This window comes from Microtus pennsylvanicus, chromosome 16, assembly GCF_037038515.1.
Source record: "Microtus pennsylvanicus isolate mMicPen1 chromosome 16, mMicPen1.hap1, whole genome shotgun sequence".
In the NCBI taxonomy this organism is placed as follows: Eukaryota; Metazoa; Chordata; class Mammalia; order Rodentia; family Cricetidae; genus Microtus; species Microtus pennsylvanicus.
This window is the reverse complement of record NC_134594.1, coordinates 33,577,364-33,597,538: the sequence shown is the minus strand read 5'-3', so window position 1 is coordinate 33,597,538 and position 20,175 is coordinate 33,577,364. Positions and strand designations below refer to the sequence as shown.

Here is a 20,175-nt window from a genome sequence, read left to right as displayed (position 1 = left end):
ATATGTAATGATATAGTCAAGACTATAAGAATATTGTAGTAAGAAAACTTAGACGGTGCCCAGGAAACCTAACTTCTACACAATACGATGTATAGTCACTAAAAGACTATCTAAAATACTTGTGATTATATTTTTAAAGAAAAATCACTGTGAAATTCTTGACTCATTTATTTTTTAGGTATTTAGGTTTTGTGGTCTATGTGTTTCTATACCTATTTAGTCTGTGTTTCTTGGGATTATTTCCTAGTTGGGCAGCTGTGGAACCACGCCTTTCACAAGAAAGGCAAATTCCCTGCAGCGACTGAATAAAACAAAGGTTGTAGAATGGTATAGACACAGGAGAAGGGCTGAATGGGGAGTCAGACCTGGGTTCCAGCCCTGGCTCCACAGACCCCAGGGAAGGTGATGCAGCCAGAGGCTTCCAGCCCTTCCAGCCCAAGCCGCATTCATTTGAGTGTGTGTTCTGCAGGCTGGGCCGCCGAAGGAGGACCATGAAACTCTGCAGAGAGCTCTCGGACTTGGTGGTGTACACAAACTCCGTGGCAGCCCAGGATATTGTGGATGACGGTAAGGCCCAAGAGTCTCTCGCTCTCGTCAACGCTCTTGACTTTTCTTTGTCCTTGCCAGTTAATGTTTCCACTGATGGGATCTTTCCCACCCATATCTGGGACTGTATGGCATCTCATTTGTCAGGAAAATGACAGCTAACGTGATCCCGCGCTCACATGAGGGGCTGTGTTGATTATTTGTAGGTGCCTGATTGCCTTGAGGTCAGAGAAGTTTCCTACAGGGTGGAGACATCTTTTATTATCATGAAATGACAAAGGCTTTTCAGAGTTAAAGTCTCACTTCAGGACTCAAACTGTGGAGACCCGGCCTACCTTCTTGACCAGGTCACAGATGGCCATTTCGAGTGCGAAGGACCAGGAGGAGAGGATTAATTAGCTACAACAATACCCTGGAGAAAACACATTTTCTCATTAAACATTTTGGCTTTGACTTAAGTAGTTTATTTCCCTGACTGAAGTTTTAAGAAAAGGAGTAGGCACAGCTCGGTGTCACTGGTTCTCGTGGATTTTCCTTCATTCTTTTCTTTCTGAAAGGGGATTTATTTGTTGTGTGTGTACGCCTGTGTCTTGCCTACATGTATATATGTGTACCACATGTGTGCTTGGTGCCTGCGGAGGCCAGAAGTGGGTGTTAGGTCCCCTGGAACTGGAGTTTCGGATTACTTTTAACCACCATGTGGGGGCTGGGAACCCAACCAAGGTCCTCAGAAAGTGCTGTTAACTCAGAGCCATCTCTCCTGCTCAGACATCTCTCCATGTCTTACCGCTTTCATTTGTACCAAGCCGAGAGGGACCAGAGACAGCCATCCTCATCTTTGAGTCTCCTGGCTATTCTTTCTCCTATTTCATTCTGTCTCCAAATGTTTATGGAGGTGCAATAATCCAGCGGTGCTTCAATCCGCTTTGATTTTAGTGGAGGGAAGTGGTCACATTCTCTGTTTTTTGACTGATAGGAACCACAGGGAATGTGTTGTCCTTCAGTGAAACAAGAGCACATCAAGTGGTCCAGCAGAAGTCGGAGCAATTCATGATCTACAACCAAAAACAACTCACAAGGATTTACCCCTCTGCCTACCGCATCGACTCCAGTAACTTCAACCCTCTGCCCTATTGGAATGCAGGCTGCCAGCTAGGTCTGTATGGCCCGAGGGCGGTGGTCCTCTGCTTTCTCTCTCTACCTTGCTAACTGTAACTTGTTTCTAATCCTCTCAAACTTCCAATGTTCACAGTGGCTCTGAACTACCAGTCGGAAGGACGGATGATGCAGTTAAATCGGGCAAAATTCAAGGCAAACGGCAACTGTGGCTACATTCTCAAGCCTCAGCAAATGTGCAAAGGTAAGTACCAGTTTCCTAGCTGCGTCTGAGTGCAGGTGATGCCCTGCTATTTAAATTGTTATTATTATTAATGTGGGCATGCGTGTTTGTATGTATGTTAGTAGAGGTCAGAGGGCTACTCTGCGGAGTCTCTTCTCTCCTTCCACCATAGCGTGTGCCAGGGTCTTTAGGACTCAGGTCTTCAGGCTTTGTGGCAAGCATGCCACTCATTGAACTAGATTTGTAGAAGTTAGACAGTAGAGTTTCCGTTCTCCTCTTAATTTCAGATTCTCTTTCCATGCCTTGTATTCGTTCTAGACCCGAAACAGCTTAGCAAATTACCGGATCCTGACCTAACTGCCCTTGTTGTGATGCTACAGGCATTCAATTAGATTGTTCATCCGTGTCATGGTTGCCCTGTTGACATGGCTTTAAAGTATCCCATCCTCTTGCTTTTGGAAACAGAGTGTAATGAAAACACAACCATAGAAGTGTTGACAGAGAGTTCTGTCTCCCCCCCCCCCCCCCCGTCTATACTTCCTGCTTGCTACTGGCCAATCAGCATTTTATTAAACCAGGACAAGTGACAAATCTTTACGGCGTACAAGACCATTGTCCCACAGCATGGAAGTACTGAAAGTTACGTTGATGGTTACATGATTTCTTAGCTCTAGCAAACACTGTGGTAAATAGCACCATTGTTCCTTTGACAAACTTAAGCTGTGTGCGTGTGTGCATGAGTGTGTGTGTGTGTGTGTGTGTGTGTGTGTGCGTGTGTTCCTGTGCTACTGACCTTTACTTTACTTGGCCTAGGTACTTTCAACCCTTTCTCTGGTGATCCACTTCCTGCCAACCCCAAAAAACAGCTTATCCTGAAAGTGATCAGTGGGCAACAACTTCCCAAACCTCCCGACTCCATGTTCGGAGACCGAGGCGAGGTAAGCTATACCTGACTGTCTATCAATTATGTGATTATTTTATTGCATGTAAGCACTCATCTCGGTGGCTTTAGGGACATATATGTTTCTGTGTGTTGGGGGGTGTACAGATGTTTGAATGTGAGTGTGTGTCTGTGTGTCTGTGTATGCATATGGTGTGTGTGTGTGTGTGTTTCTAAGTGAGCACTGACTTCCACTTATCAGACATGAGCTGGTTTTCTGTCAGTCACACAGACTTCCTCCAGAGCTTTTTATCACCTGGTTTGGATGCTTGAAGGCATGATACTGGTTCACAGTTCAAGAGTGATGCTGGCAGCCGGGATCCAAAGAACAAAGGCTAAATGCATTATTGACAGCAACGTAGCCCAAATCATGTATTTATCTTCCAAATCCCACACGTCCAGCAACCTTGCTCACTGCTGCCTGCTCCTTGGCCTCATGCTTTGTGGCCACATGCCGTCACCTGCTGCTGTACTTCTGTCGCAGGATGCAGCAACATTTTGAATTTTCTCCCCATGGGTCAGTCAGTCCTGTTTGCATACCTTCCTCTCAGGGCTTTCCCATCACTCCAGGCTCTCGCCTCTTTCACCTTCTCAACTCTCACATCTGATGTGTGGTTAGGACCGCCCAGCTCTGCCTGTCTGTACCACTGTAAATACTTCACGTCAGACTTGATCTGACCCGGATGCAGTCCGGTGCAGTGCAGCGCTGTAGCACACATCCTCAACTCCCTAGGGTCACCCCGCTCTTCACAGTGGCTCTTCCCAGCCTCTCTGTACTTGTTAACAGGTAGCACAGTGCCCAGTTAGCAGAGAGGAAGGCATCGGCCAGGGCCATCGCCTCCGTGTCTGCTACAGCTGTCTCCCACAGACCCTCTTCCTTTCTCGCCTTTGCTTCCGCTCGGCATTCACCAGCGGCAGTAGTTAGTTGGATCATCAGAAAACTTATGCTTATTTCTTTGTGTTTGTGAGGCCCAGGTGTTCCCAGAGGCCCACTCTGTTCCCAAAAGCCAGAGGATGGGATACTTTTAAAGCATTCTCAGCAGGGCAACCATGACAAGGAGAAACAATCTAATTGAACGCCTTTAGCATCCATCACACGAAGAAAGGAATACATATTTCTTGTCTCTCTCAAGTTTTTCATTTTGAGAAGGCTTCAGCCCCAGAAAAGGTGCAAGGATAGTACAATGGATCTCCTCAATTCACTAATTCAATTATTAAGTTTTCTAACACACGTTGTGCCATCCTCTCATCTATACAGATTTTATAAGTATGTATGTTGTATGTAAGTATATATGTTGTAAGTATGTATGTTGCATGTAAGTGTGTATGTTGTATGTAAGTACGTATGTTGGAGGTATCAGTTTGCTTTCCTTGGCAGTCATTTGTGACCATCTCACTACTTGCTTACTAAGAACAAAGGCATTCTCCTGCAAAACTACAAGATACAATATTGTCTAACATAATGTTTATATCTAATCTTTTCATGTTATCCTCAAGTTGTCTATTGTCTTTTCTTTTTCAGTCAAATCACATGCAACTTTTTATTACCATTTTCTTCAGTTTTTTCAGTTATTCTCCAGGTTTTTTATTTTGATTTTATGGCATCGGTACCATGTAGCCATCTTGCTCAGGGTAGACCCGTAAGTTGTTTCCAGTGTTCGACTATAATATCGCAGCTTCTCTGAGCTTCTGTGCCTGGGTGTCCCTCTTCTTGCTTTAGTTGGATATGTACCCAAAACTGAAATTTTATGTTCTTTCAGTAAAAACCTGTGTTGAATTAACACATACTGGCAAATAGAATTTAGCGTTTTAATTCCACTCTTCACATATATCTAGATATGATCTACCTGGTTCTATGATTCTTTGAGTAAGCATGTAGTAACATCACATGTTATTGAAATGTGAACATTTGGCCCATTTAGTCTCAGAATAATTAGCACTCAGGTGCAGGTGACATTAGCAGTCATACTTCCTCTCTTTCCTACAGATCATTGACCCCTTCGTCGAAGTGGAAATTATCGGGCTGCCCGTAGACTGTTGCAAGGATCAGACTCGTGTGGTGGATGACAATGGTAAGCTTGGTGATCAGCGGCACTCACTCCTGAGATGCGCCACAGCTGCGGTGTGGTGCAGTGCGCACGGGCTAAGGAAAGTGTTCTGCTAACAAGAACCCGATAGCTGAGCTCCTTAGCTGCAGTCCGCGTGGATGTTAAACACGCTGATAAGATTCACCCACTCTGTAAGCTTCTGGTTCCTTCCTGAAAAAGGAAAGGGAATTCTGTCAAACACATGCATTCAGGACGAGTCGACCACTGTGCCCTATAAAATGCCGCAAGCCCATTAAATAATGACAGGCTGAAAATCAGAGAGGCCCCAGTGAACAGAAGAGATTATCTTTTTTTTTTTTTTTTTGACGCCATAATGACCCCTCAGTTACTTCTGCAACTAAAAAAAGAAGGTTTGGCTAACCTTTGAAGAACTGGGATGGATACACGGTATATTTTGATAAAGCTGTTATAATCAAGACCCCTGGGACTCTTGCTAAGTTTTTCTATTGAAAAGCATGGGAGACATTTAAAGACTTGGGCTCCAAACTCACCTAGGGAAATATTTCCTAGTGTGTTGCTTGTAATGCGATTCATGTGTTCTTGTAAATGAGTCTTCTTGAAACTTTCGTTTGTGAGGCCCAGGTGTTTAGTTAATTTCTCTTGGCTTTTGTTGTTGTTTGTTTGTAGGATAAAAATATCTAAGGATAAGGCCAGAATGCTCTGGCCCATTCATTTCTTAAATATGGTGAGTGGCCAGCATTTCAATAGTATCAGGAAGGCATTACCTTTACCCAAGTCTAGCATGTTTTTCTGGATAATCTTATAAAATTATATTTGCTTGTTCTATCTTTGAAAACTATTATTTCATACATATTTTCTTAATTTATATTAATTAATAGTCTATAGTAATTTGAAATTATGGTTATCTAAACATTTGAGAAATCGGTGGTTCATAGGGAGTGTCCTTGAAGGAATATTAGTTGTTCAAAAGTAGGGTGAACCTGGGAGGAAATAACATTCTTAAAGAAAGCCCTTCTTATGTTGGATTCTCTCAGGGCTCAAGAAACTATCTTTTCTTTTCTTAGTTGCAGAAGTAACTGAGGGGTCATTACAGAGTCAACAAAAAAGGTCATCTCTTCTGTGCACTAAGGGCCTCTCATTTTCAGCCTGTCATTATTTAATGAGCTTGAGGCCTTTTATAGGGTAGAGTGGAAATTATTAGGGTCCCAACCACATACAAACCATACTGGTATTTGAACCAAGACGTGTGCTTTGTCATTCATGTTCATTGTGTATGGAAATAGAGTAAGTTCTTGCATCCTGAGAAGCCACTAAGAATGTGCAGTGCACAGTCTAGTTTGGACCTCCTGCTTACTGTATGACCTTAAGCCCATTTCTGTGAACAGCAATGCTCTAAACTATATGATGAGTAACAGATATCTTGGACTTTCATACGTATAGGCATGTGTTACTTGTCTGAATTCAAAAAGTTGTAGTTGGAAACTTGATAACGTATGGATGATTTTCTTGCTGAGACAAAACCAAGCTGGGTGTGGTGGTTCATGTCTGTAATCCCAGCACATGGGAGGTAGAGACAGGAGGATCATGAGTTCCAAGCCAACCTGGACTAGTGAATGAAACCCTGCCTCCAAAACAAACAAACAAACGAACAAACAAACAAACAAAAAAGCAAAGTCCCTGCCCTGCCACTCCTATAGGTTTTACAGGGTTTCTGTAGGAATTATAGGAATTATGCCTATTTGTCCACGATAGAACTGAAAGCTACAGAGTGCCGTATGAAATATGGTTAGTTACTCCAGCGGGAAAAGCTTTGGTAGATGAGAAATATGATTCTATCAGGGGGTAACTTTCTGTCATATTTCTGCTAAAATACTCTTGGAACACTACTGTAATTTTTAAGCTCATTGAAGCATTTTAATGACAATTAAGAGGCTTCCTGATACAATGGGGCATCAGAGATTAATAGAATAGATGTGATCATTTACAGGTGATTTTCCTACCAATTATTTTCAAGCGTGGGGTAAACTCGGAGGCTTTACTTCAGCAGGGCATCCTGGAAAGGTTCAGGCATTTTCTTGAGTTTAATGACCATTACAAGCAATTTTCACTGTCTGCTCTGCAGACGTCGCTGCTAAATCATTTCCAGCCAAGCCCTTTGCTTTTTCTGATTTTTCATTTTCCTTTTTCTCTAAGGATTTAACCCTGTGTGGGAAGAAACCCTCACATTTACAGTCCACATGCCAGAAATAGCTTTAGTCCGGTTCCTGGTGTGGGATCATGATCCTATTGGAAGAGACTTTGTGGGCCAAAGGACCGTGACCTTCAGCAGCCTAGTACCTGGTAGGTATAGGCTGACCTTTCCTCTCCGGATTGACTATTTCTTTTGTTTTTGTTTGTTTTCTACTATGGTAGAGAAGTATAGAGGGTCTGGCATATGCTGGGTTAATGGTTTCTCTTTGGAAGATTTAATACATGGCATGGGATACACAGGGTATTTACTTATCAAGTCCGTTATTGTAAATTGTGTTATACGATAGATGTGATGTAGCATGCTGCATAAAATGTAAAGAATGATATTAAGAGATACCTAATTCTCTTGCACTCTCAGGAAGGCCAAATGCAAATTTGACCAAAAAAACTAATTCTTTTTGCCTTTGCAGGCTACCGGCACGTCTACCTGGAAGGACTCACGGAAGCATCCATTTTTGTTCACATAACGATCAATGAGATCTTTGGAAAGGTGAGCGGGATCATAGACATACAGGAATAGTATGACCTCAAAAAAGTGATTGGTTTCCTTAACGAAACATACATTTGACAAAGTTTTCTTTTGTGGGTGTCTGTGGGGCGCTCAGCAAGCTCAGACAGCATTCCAGGGATGTCCATGTTCACCTCTATGCAGGGTTGGACTTATTTCTTCCTCCCAGAGGTTCTCTCTAGGTTTAATAGAATTGAGAAGAGTATCGTACTTTCAGGCAATTATTTTATGAAAATGATGAAGACCGTTAAAATCTGAATTTTATTGTAACTAAAAATGACCCCATTTTCTACAGTAGGAAATGTGTCTCAGGGCTTTGAAGCATGGCCTATGCTAATCCAGTTAAGTTTCCAGCCAGGTCTAGGCAGGGTGAATTCAAGTGGAACAATTGTAAATTGAAGATCAAGAAAAAGTGTGAATGGGTTTAAAGCTACCCACAGAAGAAATGGGGAGCAGAAAAGAGTGGGGAGACAGACGGGGGGAAGAGATGGGGAAAGTGAAGTAGGAAGAAAGGGAGACACAGTGTCACAAAGAGGTATCTAGTTCTGCCTGTTCTCCCTTCACTGTTGAAGGGCTGGTGCCTTGCAAACCAGTGGGTGACCCTCGGGTCATGTCAAGTGCTGGGGACTTGTCCCCTGTTATTGATTTTCAGGACCAGATGTGACCCGGAGGGTATATAGACGGGCACAGTGCCCCGGGTTGCCTCGCGCTACTTGTTACTATAGTCTGTGCTGCCTGGAGCGTCTCCACAGTACTGGTATTCTCTGTGAACTCACTCTCCATGCGTAAAGGGGCAGTAGAAACAGTACTGGCCTCATAAGTAAGTTTGTTATTCTTTGAAAGCTGCTTGGGGTGGAGCAAACAAGCATACTGTTGGCTAAATATCAGCGTCATGGTGGCCACAGTCCAGCTGGGCATTGAGCTGGGACTGTAGGTTTAGCCTCATATTGGGTAGCAGAAGGGAATGAAGGATTTTTTACCTCTGAAAATGCTGACAGTATAAACTTTCAATCTTGAGTCCTTATTCATACAGCTTGTTGGGCTCTTTCTGTTAGCCTAAATGGAATAACCTAAATACAAATGGTTTTAAGGTGATGCCTGAATTCCTGAAAGCCAGTTTAACTGTACATCCTTCCTCACTTGAAGCAAGGTGGCGGGAAACAATAAAGCATACAGTGTCTGTTTACAACTTAGCCCAGAAATAAAATACAAATAAAGTATTTTATATAACTTTTGTTTCATTCCTAAATAAATGGCCAATTTGGAGACATTTATTATTTTCAATGTATGTTTGGGTTGGGATGCTCCTACCATAACATAACGGTGTTGAGTCGGATGAGGAATGAACAGAAGATGGGGAGCTATTAGAAGTGGGAGGCAGGGGCTATCCAGGTGTTTCCTGGCAGCTACTTGAATGAGCCCACATCGTGTTTTGTTGTGTTTTGTTTTCTCCCTTGCAGTGGAGCCCTTTAATCCTCAACCCCAGTTATACCATATTGCACTTTCTAGGAGCTACAAAGGTAGTTTCTCCGCATGGCCCCGCCCTCTCGCTGGCATAATCTTTCCACATGGCTGTGGTGGCATGCCTCCTCGTGTCTCGCCATCTTCTGCTTACCATTTTGAAACACACATTTGTTGCTTCAAGGCTGTTGGAGTTTTGTCAGTGTGTTACCCATGGAAACTTTTCTACCATTTTATCATCTCTGGGTAGGAAAGTTCTGGAAAGGTTGGCCATGAAATTGAATGACTGCCTTCCTCACAGAATAAAGTTGATGGCATGTGCATTGTATTGTGTGACCCTACTGTGAGCTGTTTTCGCGTTCTGAACGTCCTCCGGTCAGTGGCTGCAAAATTTCACTTCCCATTCATTCTTCATGGAGCTGCCATTTCAAACTGAAGTTGTTCTTACGACGGCATGTGCTTAATTTGTGGTTGGTCCTTTTTTTTTGTCCCCAGAATAGACAGCTCCAAGGTCTGAAGGGACTGTTCAATAAGAATCCCAGGCACGGATCTTCAGAAAACAACAACTCCCATTATATTCGAAAGCGATCGATTGGCGATAGAATTCTGCGACGTACAGCCAGTGCTCCAGCCAAAGGCAGGAAGAAAAGCAAAGTGGGCTTCCAAGAAATGGTTGAGATCAAAGATTCTGTCTCTGAGGCTACAAGAGATCAAGACGGCGTCCTTAGGAGGACCACACGGAGCCTGCAAGTACGTCCTGTCTCCATGCCTGTTGACAAGAGTCTTCTGGGGGCTTTGTCGCTGCCTATATGCGAAGCAGCGAAAGACACGGATGGAAAAGAAAACTCTCCAGGTAAGATGCTTTCAGTTCCTCTCAGCTGCGTTTCCATGACAACATGACTGCCATTCTGCAATTAAAATATTTTGAAAAATAAATAATTTCTAGTGCTAATTCTATGCAAGGAGATTTTAAACTTTGGGTAAGAAAGTAAAAAGTGAGCTATTTCCTCCTCTCCCGTGGCCTTGAAATCACATCTCTTTCCGTGGGGAGGTGGAGGAACGTAGGCGTGATGACCTCGGACATGCAGTTCTGAGAAGGAAAGGAAACCTACAATATACAAATAGTGTGTTGGTTTTCTGAGTGGTGACTTTCTAGATCAGGGGCAAAGGGTTTAAAGAGGTCTCGTTCTTAGATTGACCCAAGGTTAGATACCCATCCTAGCTTTTCTGAGACTGAATGCAATTCCATAACTTTTCACTATTTAAAACATTTTTTTTTTTTTGTGTGTGTGTGTGGTTGGAAATGTTCCCTGTGAAAAGTTGCTGTTAAAGGCAAGTCGCTGACTCCACTTGAAAAACTTTCTTCCTTAAGGTGTGGCCGAGGCAGCATTTTCCTCCTGCGATCTCACTCCCTGCTTAGTGCGGTGTCAGGGAAGGAGTCGTGCCCATGGCTCTTGCTTGGTTGCAGGGCCATCTTTTTCCTTCACTGGGAGTATGAGGAGCTCATGTGGGCAACTGATGACAAGCAATGAGCACTTCAGAGAGTGACAAAGAGCTCTTGAATCTGTGACTCCTCTTCCTATTCCAGAACTGTGTCCTTTGACTATTTCTGGAATTATCTCGAGCAAGTAGAATGCAATACCTTGTTTTTAATTTTAGCAAAATTGGTCTTCATCCAAACAATATAATTTTAGTGATTTATTCACCACAAATGTTGTTTTGCTTATATATTGGTTTTTTAGTATCAGATGTTCTAGGGAGAAAAGAAAAGGCAGTTTCAGAATACTTTATTAGGGGAAAAGCAAACCTTGAAAATTTCTAGTTTGCAAGACCCTGGAGTCTACCTTGAACTGGGAAAATGTTTGAAGTTTTACTAAGAGTAACATCAGAAAGGAGAGGACACATGGGGCAAGCCTGTGTCAGCAAAATAAAACTCTGTCCAATAGAAATCTGTCCGAACTGGTCCTCACTGCAGAAGATGCTAAGCCAAGAAGATGAGCTGAGCAGCAAGCACGAGACAATGTTTCTTTCCTACATTTGAAAAGATATAAGAATGAATCATAGAAGCAAATAGCAAATATGGAATGGTACCCAGTCATTACAGCGATCCCAGATAGTTGCAAGAAAAAAATTAAGTAGAGAAGGGCAGAATATGGAATTCTAAATAGTCTGTCTCTCTACAAAAGTGGCTGTTTCTGAAGTGATATCATGGGATATTTAATATTATACAATTTGGGAAGCTTAAATTTTTTATGATGATTCAATTTTTAACAAGGAGAAAATATTTTAGTGAAAACGATCTTTATCCACATATCATGACTTTGAAAGAGTTAGTAGACAATTAACTAATTGAGCATTGGGCATTGCCTTAGCTTATATCAAGTAGAATGATTATCCTAGGTTACTGGGAATTATATGTTTTTAGTTTCCTTTAAGTACCATCTTAACCACATTGGAGGTGAAGTGGGGAAGAATGTAATATATTTTTTTTGTACTGGAACCAAAAACATCATCAACAGAATATTAACTATGCATAGTGATGTGGGATTGATGACTTGTTATCTTTTCCCTCCAAGCCAATAGGTATTAATAGTTTTGAACACATGTTGTACTTTCCAACTGTGTTAGAAATTAATTGGCTAGATCAAATATTTTGCCAAAATGCCTTTAAAAATGCTATCATTTGTGGTTTACCTGTCGCTAATACATGTATAACTTTGCAAGCTGATAGTGTCTTGTTTGCAGGTACTGTAGTGCATTGTTTAACAGAGCTGTCTTGTTCTGTTTTTATCGCCATGCTTCTGTGTAGTACAGATCTGAATAGGAGGCAGCGTAAGGTAATCCTCACTGCGAAAGCACAGTAACTCATTGACATTTTCTGGACAATGAATATTACATCCATAGCTGATGTAATACACATTCAAAAGGAAGCTCGGTGAAGTTCCTGTAAATCTATTTTTTACCATTTATCCATCACACAGACACTGTGTTGCAAATTTCTGCTTATTCATAATTATATTGTGTCATAACATAAAAATTTTTACATTTTCCATTTGTCTGTGTCGAGACAAACGTGAGTGTCTGCAGCACCTACGTCAAGTGATATGCTTTACCTAAAATGCTCTTGTTTTATTTAGCAGAGGACCAGGGTGACGGAAGAAAGCGAGAGGCAACTATAAAAGACCCACAGTTTTCCAGTTTCAACAAAACGTTATCCTTCTCCTCCAGTGCCCTCCTTCACAAAGATGCCAACCGAGGTGATTGCCCTATTTCAACTTCTAGTGTATCAATGCCAGAACAGTGTGGAGGACCAGGTCCAAAGGGTGGGAGAACCAAGCCAGATGTGACAAATGATTGCCAGGAAAACCAGTGCCCCCCCAAATTCCTCTCTCCGAGGCAGCGTTTGGCACTCGATCCTGCAAAAAAGGGACCACAAGATCTCCCTGGGGTGAAAGCCACTGAAAAGCGGCATACTGGGGGCTTACGGGAAGGGAGAAGCATATTGTCGGAGAGTGTTCTTTCTCCAAGTGCCCTGGAGATGGAGAACATGGAAGGCCCCAGGGCCACAGGACAGCCTGCAGCGTCCTCCTCTCTGTCCGACGTCTCTGTGCTCTGTTCTGACCTCCCAGAACTTCACTCAACGCCCATCCATCAGGACACTGAGATTTCCAATCTCATTGATGATGTTACTTTAACAAATGAGAATGAGCCGGGCAGTTCCATCTCAGCACTGATTGGCCAGTTTGAAGAGAGCCAGCATCCGGCTAACGTTGCTGTGGTTTCTCACCTCCTCGGTACCGATGTGACCACAGGAGGTGCTCCTTTGCCTATGACATGGGGCCTACAAACGCCCTTTAAGCATGGTTTTTCCCAGGGGAAATCCAAGGCCTCCTCGTACTCATCTCCTGAGCTGATCAAGCTCTCTAGTGCTGAGACCACCAAGCCTGCAAATAACACACTTGTTTGTGAAATGACTGGCTCGCCGATCTCTAAGTCCAAACCAGGTACTGACCCTTCTGATAAAACCAAGACAAGGGTCATGGAAGGTAACTTGCCTGGGTCTCACGATGCTTCTCCTGGCCAGTTTCCCAAAAGCCACACTCATGGAAAGGACCAGAGACGAGTCATGAATAGCCCTGATCTTTCCACTGAGTTGGCCCTGGAAGATCTAATTGCAGACCCTGCTCTTGGTGTAAATTCTGAAGAAAGCAGCCTTGTAGAAATCGATGGAGAATCCGAAAACCTGTCTCGAACGACCTGTGACTACAGGGGAGAGGGTCTAAGTCAAATCGTTTCTCCACTAAAACTGAGGCACAGCCAAGAGATGGTGGAACACGTCCCGAGAGGCTTGAGGAATATTTACTGTAAAGAGGCACCCCTCCCTTCTGCCCCTGAAATATTCAACAATATTCAAGGTGTCAAAAATCAAAGTATTTCTTGTCTAACCTATCAGGGTGCTGGCTTTGTGTATAACCATTTCTCAAGTTCAGATGCAAAAACGAACCAAATGTGTGGGCCCCAGCAGCCTGGGGCTACAGATATACATGCCTCCACACCGACGCCGTCAGCACATGCTCCTTTGGTTGCTTTGAAACTGCCAAGTCCTTGCAAATCCAAAAGTCTGGGGGACTTAACATCAGAGGACATTGCCTGCAATTTTGAAAGCAAATACCAATGTATTAGTAGGAGTTTTGTGACAAACAGCATTAGGGACAAGAGTGTGGCTATGAAGACAAAGTCACTAGAGCCTTTAGATGCCCTAACCGAACAGCTCCGAAAGCTGGTGTCCTTTGACCAAGAAGACAGCTGTCAAGTGCTGTACTCTAAGCAGGATGTCAGTCAGTATCCCAGGGCGTTAGTCAGAAAGCTGTCCTCGAGAAGTCAGAGCAGGGTACGTAACATTGCCAGTCGTGCCAAGGAGAAGCAGGAAGCTGGCAAGCAGAAAGCCACGACCCACAGCGCTAGAGGAGGAGTGGTCCTTCGAAGTAAACCTTCGGCTCCCTCTCTGGCTGTGAACCGACACTCCACGGGCTCATACATTGCAAGCTACCTGAGGAACATGAAAGCTGGTGGCCTGGAGGGCCGAGGCATCCCAGAGGGAGCATGCACGGCCCTTCGGTATGGCTACGTGGACCAGTTTTGTTCAGATAACTCAGTTCTGCAGACCGAGCCAAGCAGTGATGATAAACCAGAAATTTATTTTCTTTTGAGACTGTGAGCTCTACAAAGCTGCATTTTCATTGTTTACGCGATATTCTAGCGGATGTTAGAGTTTTTCCATTGTCAGTGACTATGATGCTTGGCTTTGAGATGATCTTCAAATGTATTTTGGAACTTGTATTTTGGTCTCCCTTTGACTTCACGCGTTCTCTCACTTCGTGCGTTTGTATATAGATCTGTGACATTTCCCAGGAACCTATGATCTCTTTCCCCCAAGGTGTTGTAACTTGTGTCAGTATGAGATGTGTGCATGCCCTCGATGTGAAACTTCTCAGCAGTTTGGGCCACAGTGTGTGCATGTTGCACAAAAATGCTCTTTCCTGTGTCTTGGGTCATAGTCCCAGAGGCTGTCACTTTTACTCACTGAGTGTTGAGCTCATTAAGAGCAGACCTTTCCAAAGATAAAGGAATTGATTCTTTATTTGAAACGACCTTCTCCTTCTGAATCGAAAGACCCAGATTCAGTTTTATAGCTCAGTGCTTAAAGTAGTTACCTTGCCCTTCATGATTTCCTCACCCCACCCAAAGTGGGAATTCCATGAAAATGGACAATGTCTCTCCCGGTCCCCAAATCCCTTTCAGAAGAGACTGTAAGGAAGAAAGTGAACTTCTGTATATAAGGAGAAAATAGTTTGTTTTTGCATAAATATTGTTACATATTTTTGCTAATGGCTTTGTATGTAACAAGAATCCAGTTGCCAAGCTCTCTGTCATACTTTTGAAGTATGTTTTGAAGTGTCTCTGATGTGATAGATTGAGAATAATGGCTTTCAGGATGAGAGACTTTCAGCCAGGCATGGTGGCTCACGTCTTTAATCCCAGGATAGGCCGATGGATCTCTGAGTTTGAGGCCAACCTTGATCTACATGGCAAGGCTCAGATCAAGCAGATCTACATAGTAAGACCTTAAGAAAGAAGAGAGAGTGAGAGAGAGACTTACATTAGACTTAGAACTCAGAGTAGTGCAAACAGAAAACATCCCCCAAGATTTCAAGGGAAAAAAAAGGTATTTTCTCATAATCCAAGTGAATAGATGATTAAAAGAAACCTTTTCCCTTTAGGGAACCAAGTAACTCTATTTTAGTACTGACATATATTATTTTCATTGTGAATCCATTTTTTTATTGCATGTTCAGGTATCATTTGCTTTTTGTACCATGAATTACAATGATGTTCTTCCTGGACTTCATAAAATATAATTAAAACAGATTTTTGAACACTTGGTAGTTTCATTTATTATTTTTTAAAAAAGAACCAAAGCAGGAGTTTGTGTGTTAACTGTTGAGTGAGGGACTGGGAGTGTTTGGATATGTCTTCCTCTCTATGTTCTTATAGCAGAATTGAGAACGTTCATTGTCAGGGTTGACTTTATACAGCAGTTTATGTCTCCGGGTATTTTCATTGTGTTGAAGAAATATCCATTTTTTTTGCCTTTTTATTTTTAGATATATTTGCTTTATGTGTATGAGTGTTTTGCTTGCATATATGCAGCATGCGTGTGCCTGGTACGTGAGAAGGGCTGAAGAGGGTGGTAAGCCCTTTGGAACTGGAATTAACAGACCATTGTGAGCTGCCCTATGTGGATGCTAGGAACACAACCTGGGTCCTCTGGGAGAGCAGCAAGTACCCTTAACCAATGAATCATCTCTCAAGCCCCAGCATTATACTGAAGAGCGTATTTGTAAGGTAACTGAAATAGATACCAAAAAGAATGATTTGTGTGCATTTGGTACGGATTTACACATTTATAAGTAATTCCTGGCAACTAGTCCAGTGGGAGTTGTAGCTCACATGGGGAAAGTAAGTGAGATGTTCTGTTTGGTGTGTGTGTGTGTGTGTGTGTGTGCACGTGCGTGTGTGAGCATGTGTATATGTGTGTGTGTGTGCGCGCATGTGCATGTTTGTGCTATGGGGGTCATCAGTCCCTGCTTCCCTCAGTGCCAACTCTTAGCTTTTCCCTAATGCTGGGAGTCGTCTTTTTTCACACACACTCGAAATCTTTGGAGGCAGAAGTACCAAGTTAAACGGGATCGAAACCCATTCGTTTGCCCTTAATGAGCTCGAACTCTTTCTGTCTCGGGATCTTCGAATCTCTAATGTTCTAGCCTGAGCTCTTGGCTCCTTTGTTGTTCTTTTTATTTTAGAAGACAGTGATGTAATACAGAGTTGTTTAAATTAAATTGCTATGAATAGACGTTAGCTGCTGTTTATGATTTAAAGAATCTTTAGTCCAAAAAGAAAAAAAAATGAGAAAGAAAAATTCTCTGTCTGGTCCTGACGTGAATGTTTGGGGCCAGCAGCTAGGTAATGCAGGCGTCCTCTTGGCCACACACATGCTATAATCTTCTACCGACAGACATAATACAGGAACATCATGGAAAGTAGTTGCATGGCATTCATTTGAGACCTGTGAGATAACCAAGAAGAGGTAGCAAAGCTTAGATGTTCATAAAGTCTCTGATGTGCAGGCCCTGCTCACTAAGACTCCACCTGTTTAGCAGATAGAGACAGGACTGACTTCGTCCCTAGGAAAGCACACAAGTGAAGTCTCAATCAGGACATTCACAAGCTTTCCAATACCGAATGTGAGGGGAGCCGCTAGTCTCTGCTCTCTGACCTAGGACAAGCCCTGCGAAAACTCAAAGCATCCTTGTGACCTTTTTGTTAGAGGCTGTATTGCACGTTCCAAGTCTGAGTGGTGAGGCTGCTGGACGAGCTGTTAACAGTAACAACATCCTCAGAGGACTGAAGCAAAATGGCTTAACACGAATCTGACCAAGCCACGTTTCCCACTTAAAATCCTTTATCTGGTCCTGTCACAAAACAAGGTTCCATAATTTTGCATAGAACTTTGCTCAGTTCTAGAATGATTGATGCTCCAAAGCACCACGAATCCCACTGTATTGGGTTGACATGCTCACACCTCTCTTTTCTCCCTTAGCCATGGGCCAGTGTCCAGGCCCTGTGACATGTTCCTAGCTTAGAACCCAGCACGTATTAAACATTTTGATAAATGGGCGGATGATAACTAAAGGGAGATGTGAAAGAAAACAGCGTGTGTGCTATCTGCTTGTTGTCCTTCCCTGGGAGCCACAGGACCTGGTTCCAAACGCTTTGTGTGGTTATGACCATTGATGTTTCAACACGTTGCTTACTTTCCCCTGGTCCTATCCAGCCCATCTTTTTGTCCCCTTTTAGTTTAGTGGTTCCTTGGTTGCTTGCTGTAAAGTAGCCGATGTCATACAGCGCTCTGATTTGAGGCACCTGATGTGCTCACATGTTATCCCCAGTTCAGAGGCTCAGAAAGTGAGTCTCATTTCGTGATTTGCTCAAGGTCCTGGTGGAATTGGAAGATGCTAAGCAGGAGAGTTCCGTCTCTTGCCTTGTTCGTCTTCCCCATGCCCATTGCCCTTTCAGAAGACCTTAGCAGACACATGGGTAGCAACCACCCTAGGCGCTCCAAGCGCTCTTGCTTTCTGTCAATGAGAATGAAGATTGGCTTTATGGCGCCACCAGCTGGCTGAGGTAATAAGATGGATTGGCACTGTTTCGTGTCTATACGACTAACAACGGCACAAGTCGGAGTTAAAGATCCAGGGAAACAAGCCAATAGTGCTCTCCGTGTCTGAATCTGAACCATTTGATCTTGTCCCTTGTATGTGTGATCATGTCATTGCCTTTGCAGAAGGGAGGGGACAACTTCGTCATTAGTTCTCCCATTTCCACCTTTATGTGGGTTTCAGGAATCCAACTGCGGTTCCCAGGCTTGCACGACAATCCCCTTTCCCCTTTGAGCCATCTTCCCAGCCCACGAGTTGTTTTTAGAAACAAAAATAGCTAAAATCTCAATCTCAAAATCCCCAGCAAAGTCTAATGTGCTAGAACTATTGAAAGTTGAGGAAATATTCCCAGGGAAATGAGAACGGGGGTGGAAAGAGGCCGAGGCAGGGAAGGAAAAGAAAATACAAAGCCGTAAGTTACTGAGATGACCAAAAGGTCAGCCCGCTAGCTGTTAGGGTTATAGGATCGCTCCAAAGAAGTCACGTGATGGGTGGCACCTAAGAGCTCCACACAGGTGGGAAGGAGGATGGCAAGTTCACGTCCGTCACTGTGTCCTTCCCATTACTTTCAGGGGATCGTAAGAGGCATTAACTTGTGTGAGGCCAGCCTGTGCTTTGCAGCCCCTGCAGATGTCCCCTGCCGTCCCCTGCCGTCCCCTGCAGAGCTGGATGCCCCTTAGCACACCAGTCTCCATCTTAGCTGGTGCTGCAAACGGGGACGGCTTGGTGATGGCAGTGACGGTGGCAGCTGCAGAAATTCAGCCTCGACAGCTGTGGGAACAGCTGACTAGCTGAAAGCCGTGCCAACACTCGAGAGGGATGGGATGAAAAGAGCTAGTGACCACATCTGGCTCTTGTTTACTGTATCCCCTTCCCCGGGCTGGATTTTCTGCACTCGCTCTCGTATGGAAACAAGAGACCTCCACTATTCCAAGAAAAGAGGTAAAAGGCTGGTTCTCCCGTACAGTATGGTGATGGTCCTTTATGATTAGCAAACTGAGCCAGGTGATGGCGGTGCACTCCTTTAGTCTCGGCGCTCGGGAGGCAGAGGCAGGCGGATCTCTGTGAGTTCAAGGCCCGTTGGTCTACATAGTGAGTTCCAGGACAGTTGCTAGACCTATTACACAGAGAAACCCTATCTCAAAAAACCAAAACAAACAACAACAACAACAACAAGATTATCAAACTGAGCCATTATCCCTATCACTGTAGCAGGTCCATAGCCAGAGTTGGTTCCTTTCTCTTGTTACCTGTTTACTTTCCCATCTGGTGGCTCAACACAGTCCCTTATCCTTGATAGGGATGGGTCCTGCCATACACTGGTTAGGACGTTCCCCACAAGTTTGTATATTAAAGGTGTGCTCCCCAGGCCCATGGAACTATTAAGAGAAGGTAAGATGATTTAGGAAGTGGGTCTATTAGAAGGAAGTCATGTCACTGGGGCATGACTTCATCTAACACACTCCACTTTTTGGTTTGACACAGGGTCCCTCCCTGAGCCTAGAGCTCACCCATTGGCTAGGCTGGCTGGCTTGGCAGCCCCGGTGAACCTATGCTTTCTGTCTTACGGCACTGGGATTATAGGTGCACACCTCTGAAGCTGGCTTTCCACATACACTCAGGATGAGAATGTAGGCCCTCACACTTTGTTTACTCGGCTGAACCATCTGTGAACACCTATGCTTCGCAACCAATTTGTACTGATTCTACACTCACTGCGGGCAGAGTTACGTGGTATGCCAGAGGTTGTCAGACTTCGCTCTGTAGGATGTGTCTGTGCATAATGGAGGCCACTGTCCCCTAAGAGTGTCATTGATGCTGTGGTCCTCTTAATTATCAGGTACCACTCATCCACCTACTGACAGTCTTATCAGGTCATTTGAGACTAGGTGCCATAGTCTCTGTACTAAATCCAAACAGAAAAACGTCAGTCAATATAGACGGCTACTATATTGTGGAATATGTGGAATTTTTGTGGAGTATGAAGATGGCTGCATTGGCTGCAAATGTCTCCTTCTGGGTAGCAGAAAAATAAACAGATCCCGGAACAGCACAGCAGTGGGGGATACTGCCCGCCTTGTGGATATAAAGATGAATTGCTTTGGGTATGCTCGACTGATAGGAGCCATGAAAGAGGATTTGACAAAATAATAGCCACAAACTATGTGTCAGAGGTTTGGTTGGTTTGGTGCAATAAAACTCTAATCTGGTCCAGAAGTTATAACTGGAGTCCTCTGGTTATCACATAGTTCACGGATCTCGACATAAGCCGTGTTTTACAT

General features: G+C 43.7%; 1 protein-coding gene across 7 annotated transcripts in view; it reads left to right on the top strand.

Moving 5' to 3' along the window:
• Nucleotides 1–15,555, top strand: part of Plch1 (phospholipase C eta 1) — a 182,826-nt gene extending 167,271 nt beyond the window's left edge. For 2 of the 7 annotated variants that reach the window (XM_075950581.1, XM_075950579.1), the window contains exons 14-24: nt 470–567; nt 1,523–1,702; nt 1,799–1,906; nt 2,699–2,823; nt 4,813–4,897; nt 7,088–7,234; nt 7,555–7,634; nt 9,113–9,172; nt 9,609–9,966; nt 11,923–11,950; nt 12,251–15,555. In XM_075950581.1, coding sequence (XP_075806696.1) covers nt 470–567; nt 1,523–1,702; nt 1,799–1,906; nt 2,699–2,823; nt 4,813–4,897; nt 7,088–7,234; nt 7,555–7,634; nt 9,113–9,172; nt 9,609–9,966; nt 11,923–11,933 — 1,252 coding nt within the window. In that variant the 3' untranslated portion in view covers nt 11,934–11,950; nt 12,251–15,555. The remainder of the gene's footprint in view (nt 1–469; nt 568–1,522; nt 1,703–1,798; nt 1,907–2,698; nt 2,824–4,812; nt 4,898–7,087; nt 7,235–7,554; nt 7,635–9,112; nt 9,173–9,608; nt 9,967–11,922; nt 11,951–12,250) is intronic. The other 5 variants (XM_075950580.1, XM_075950577.1, XM_075950576.1 and 2 more) reach the window with 5 other exon arrangements.
• The last annotated feature ends 4,620 nt before the right edge of the window (nt 15,556–20,175 follow it).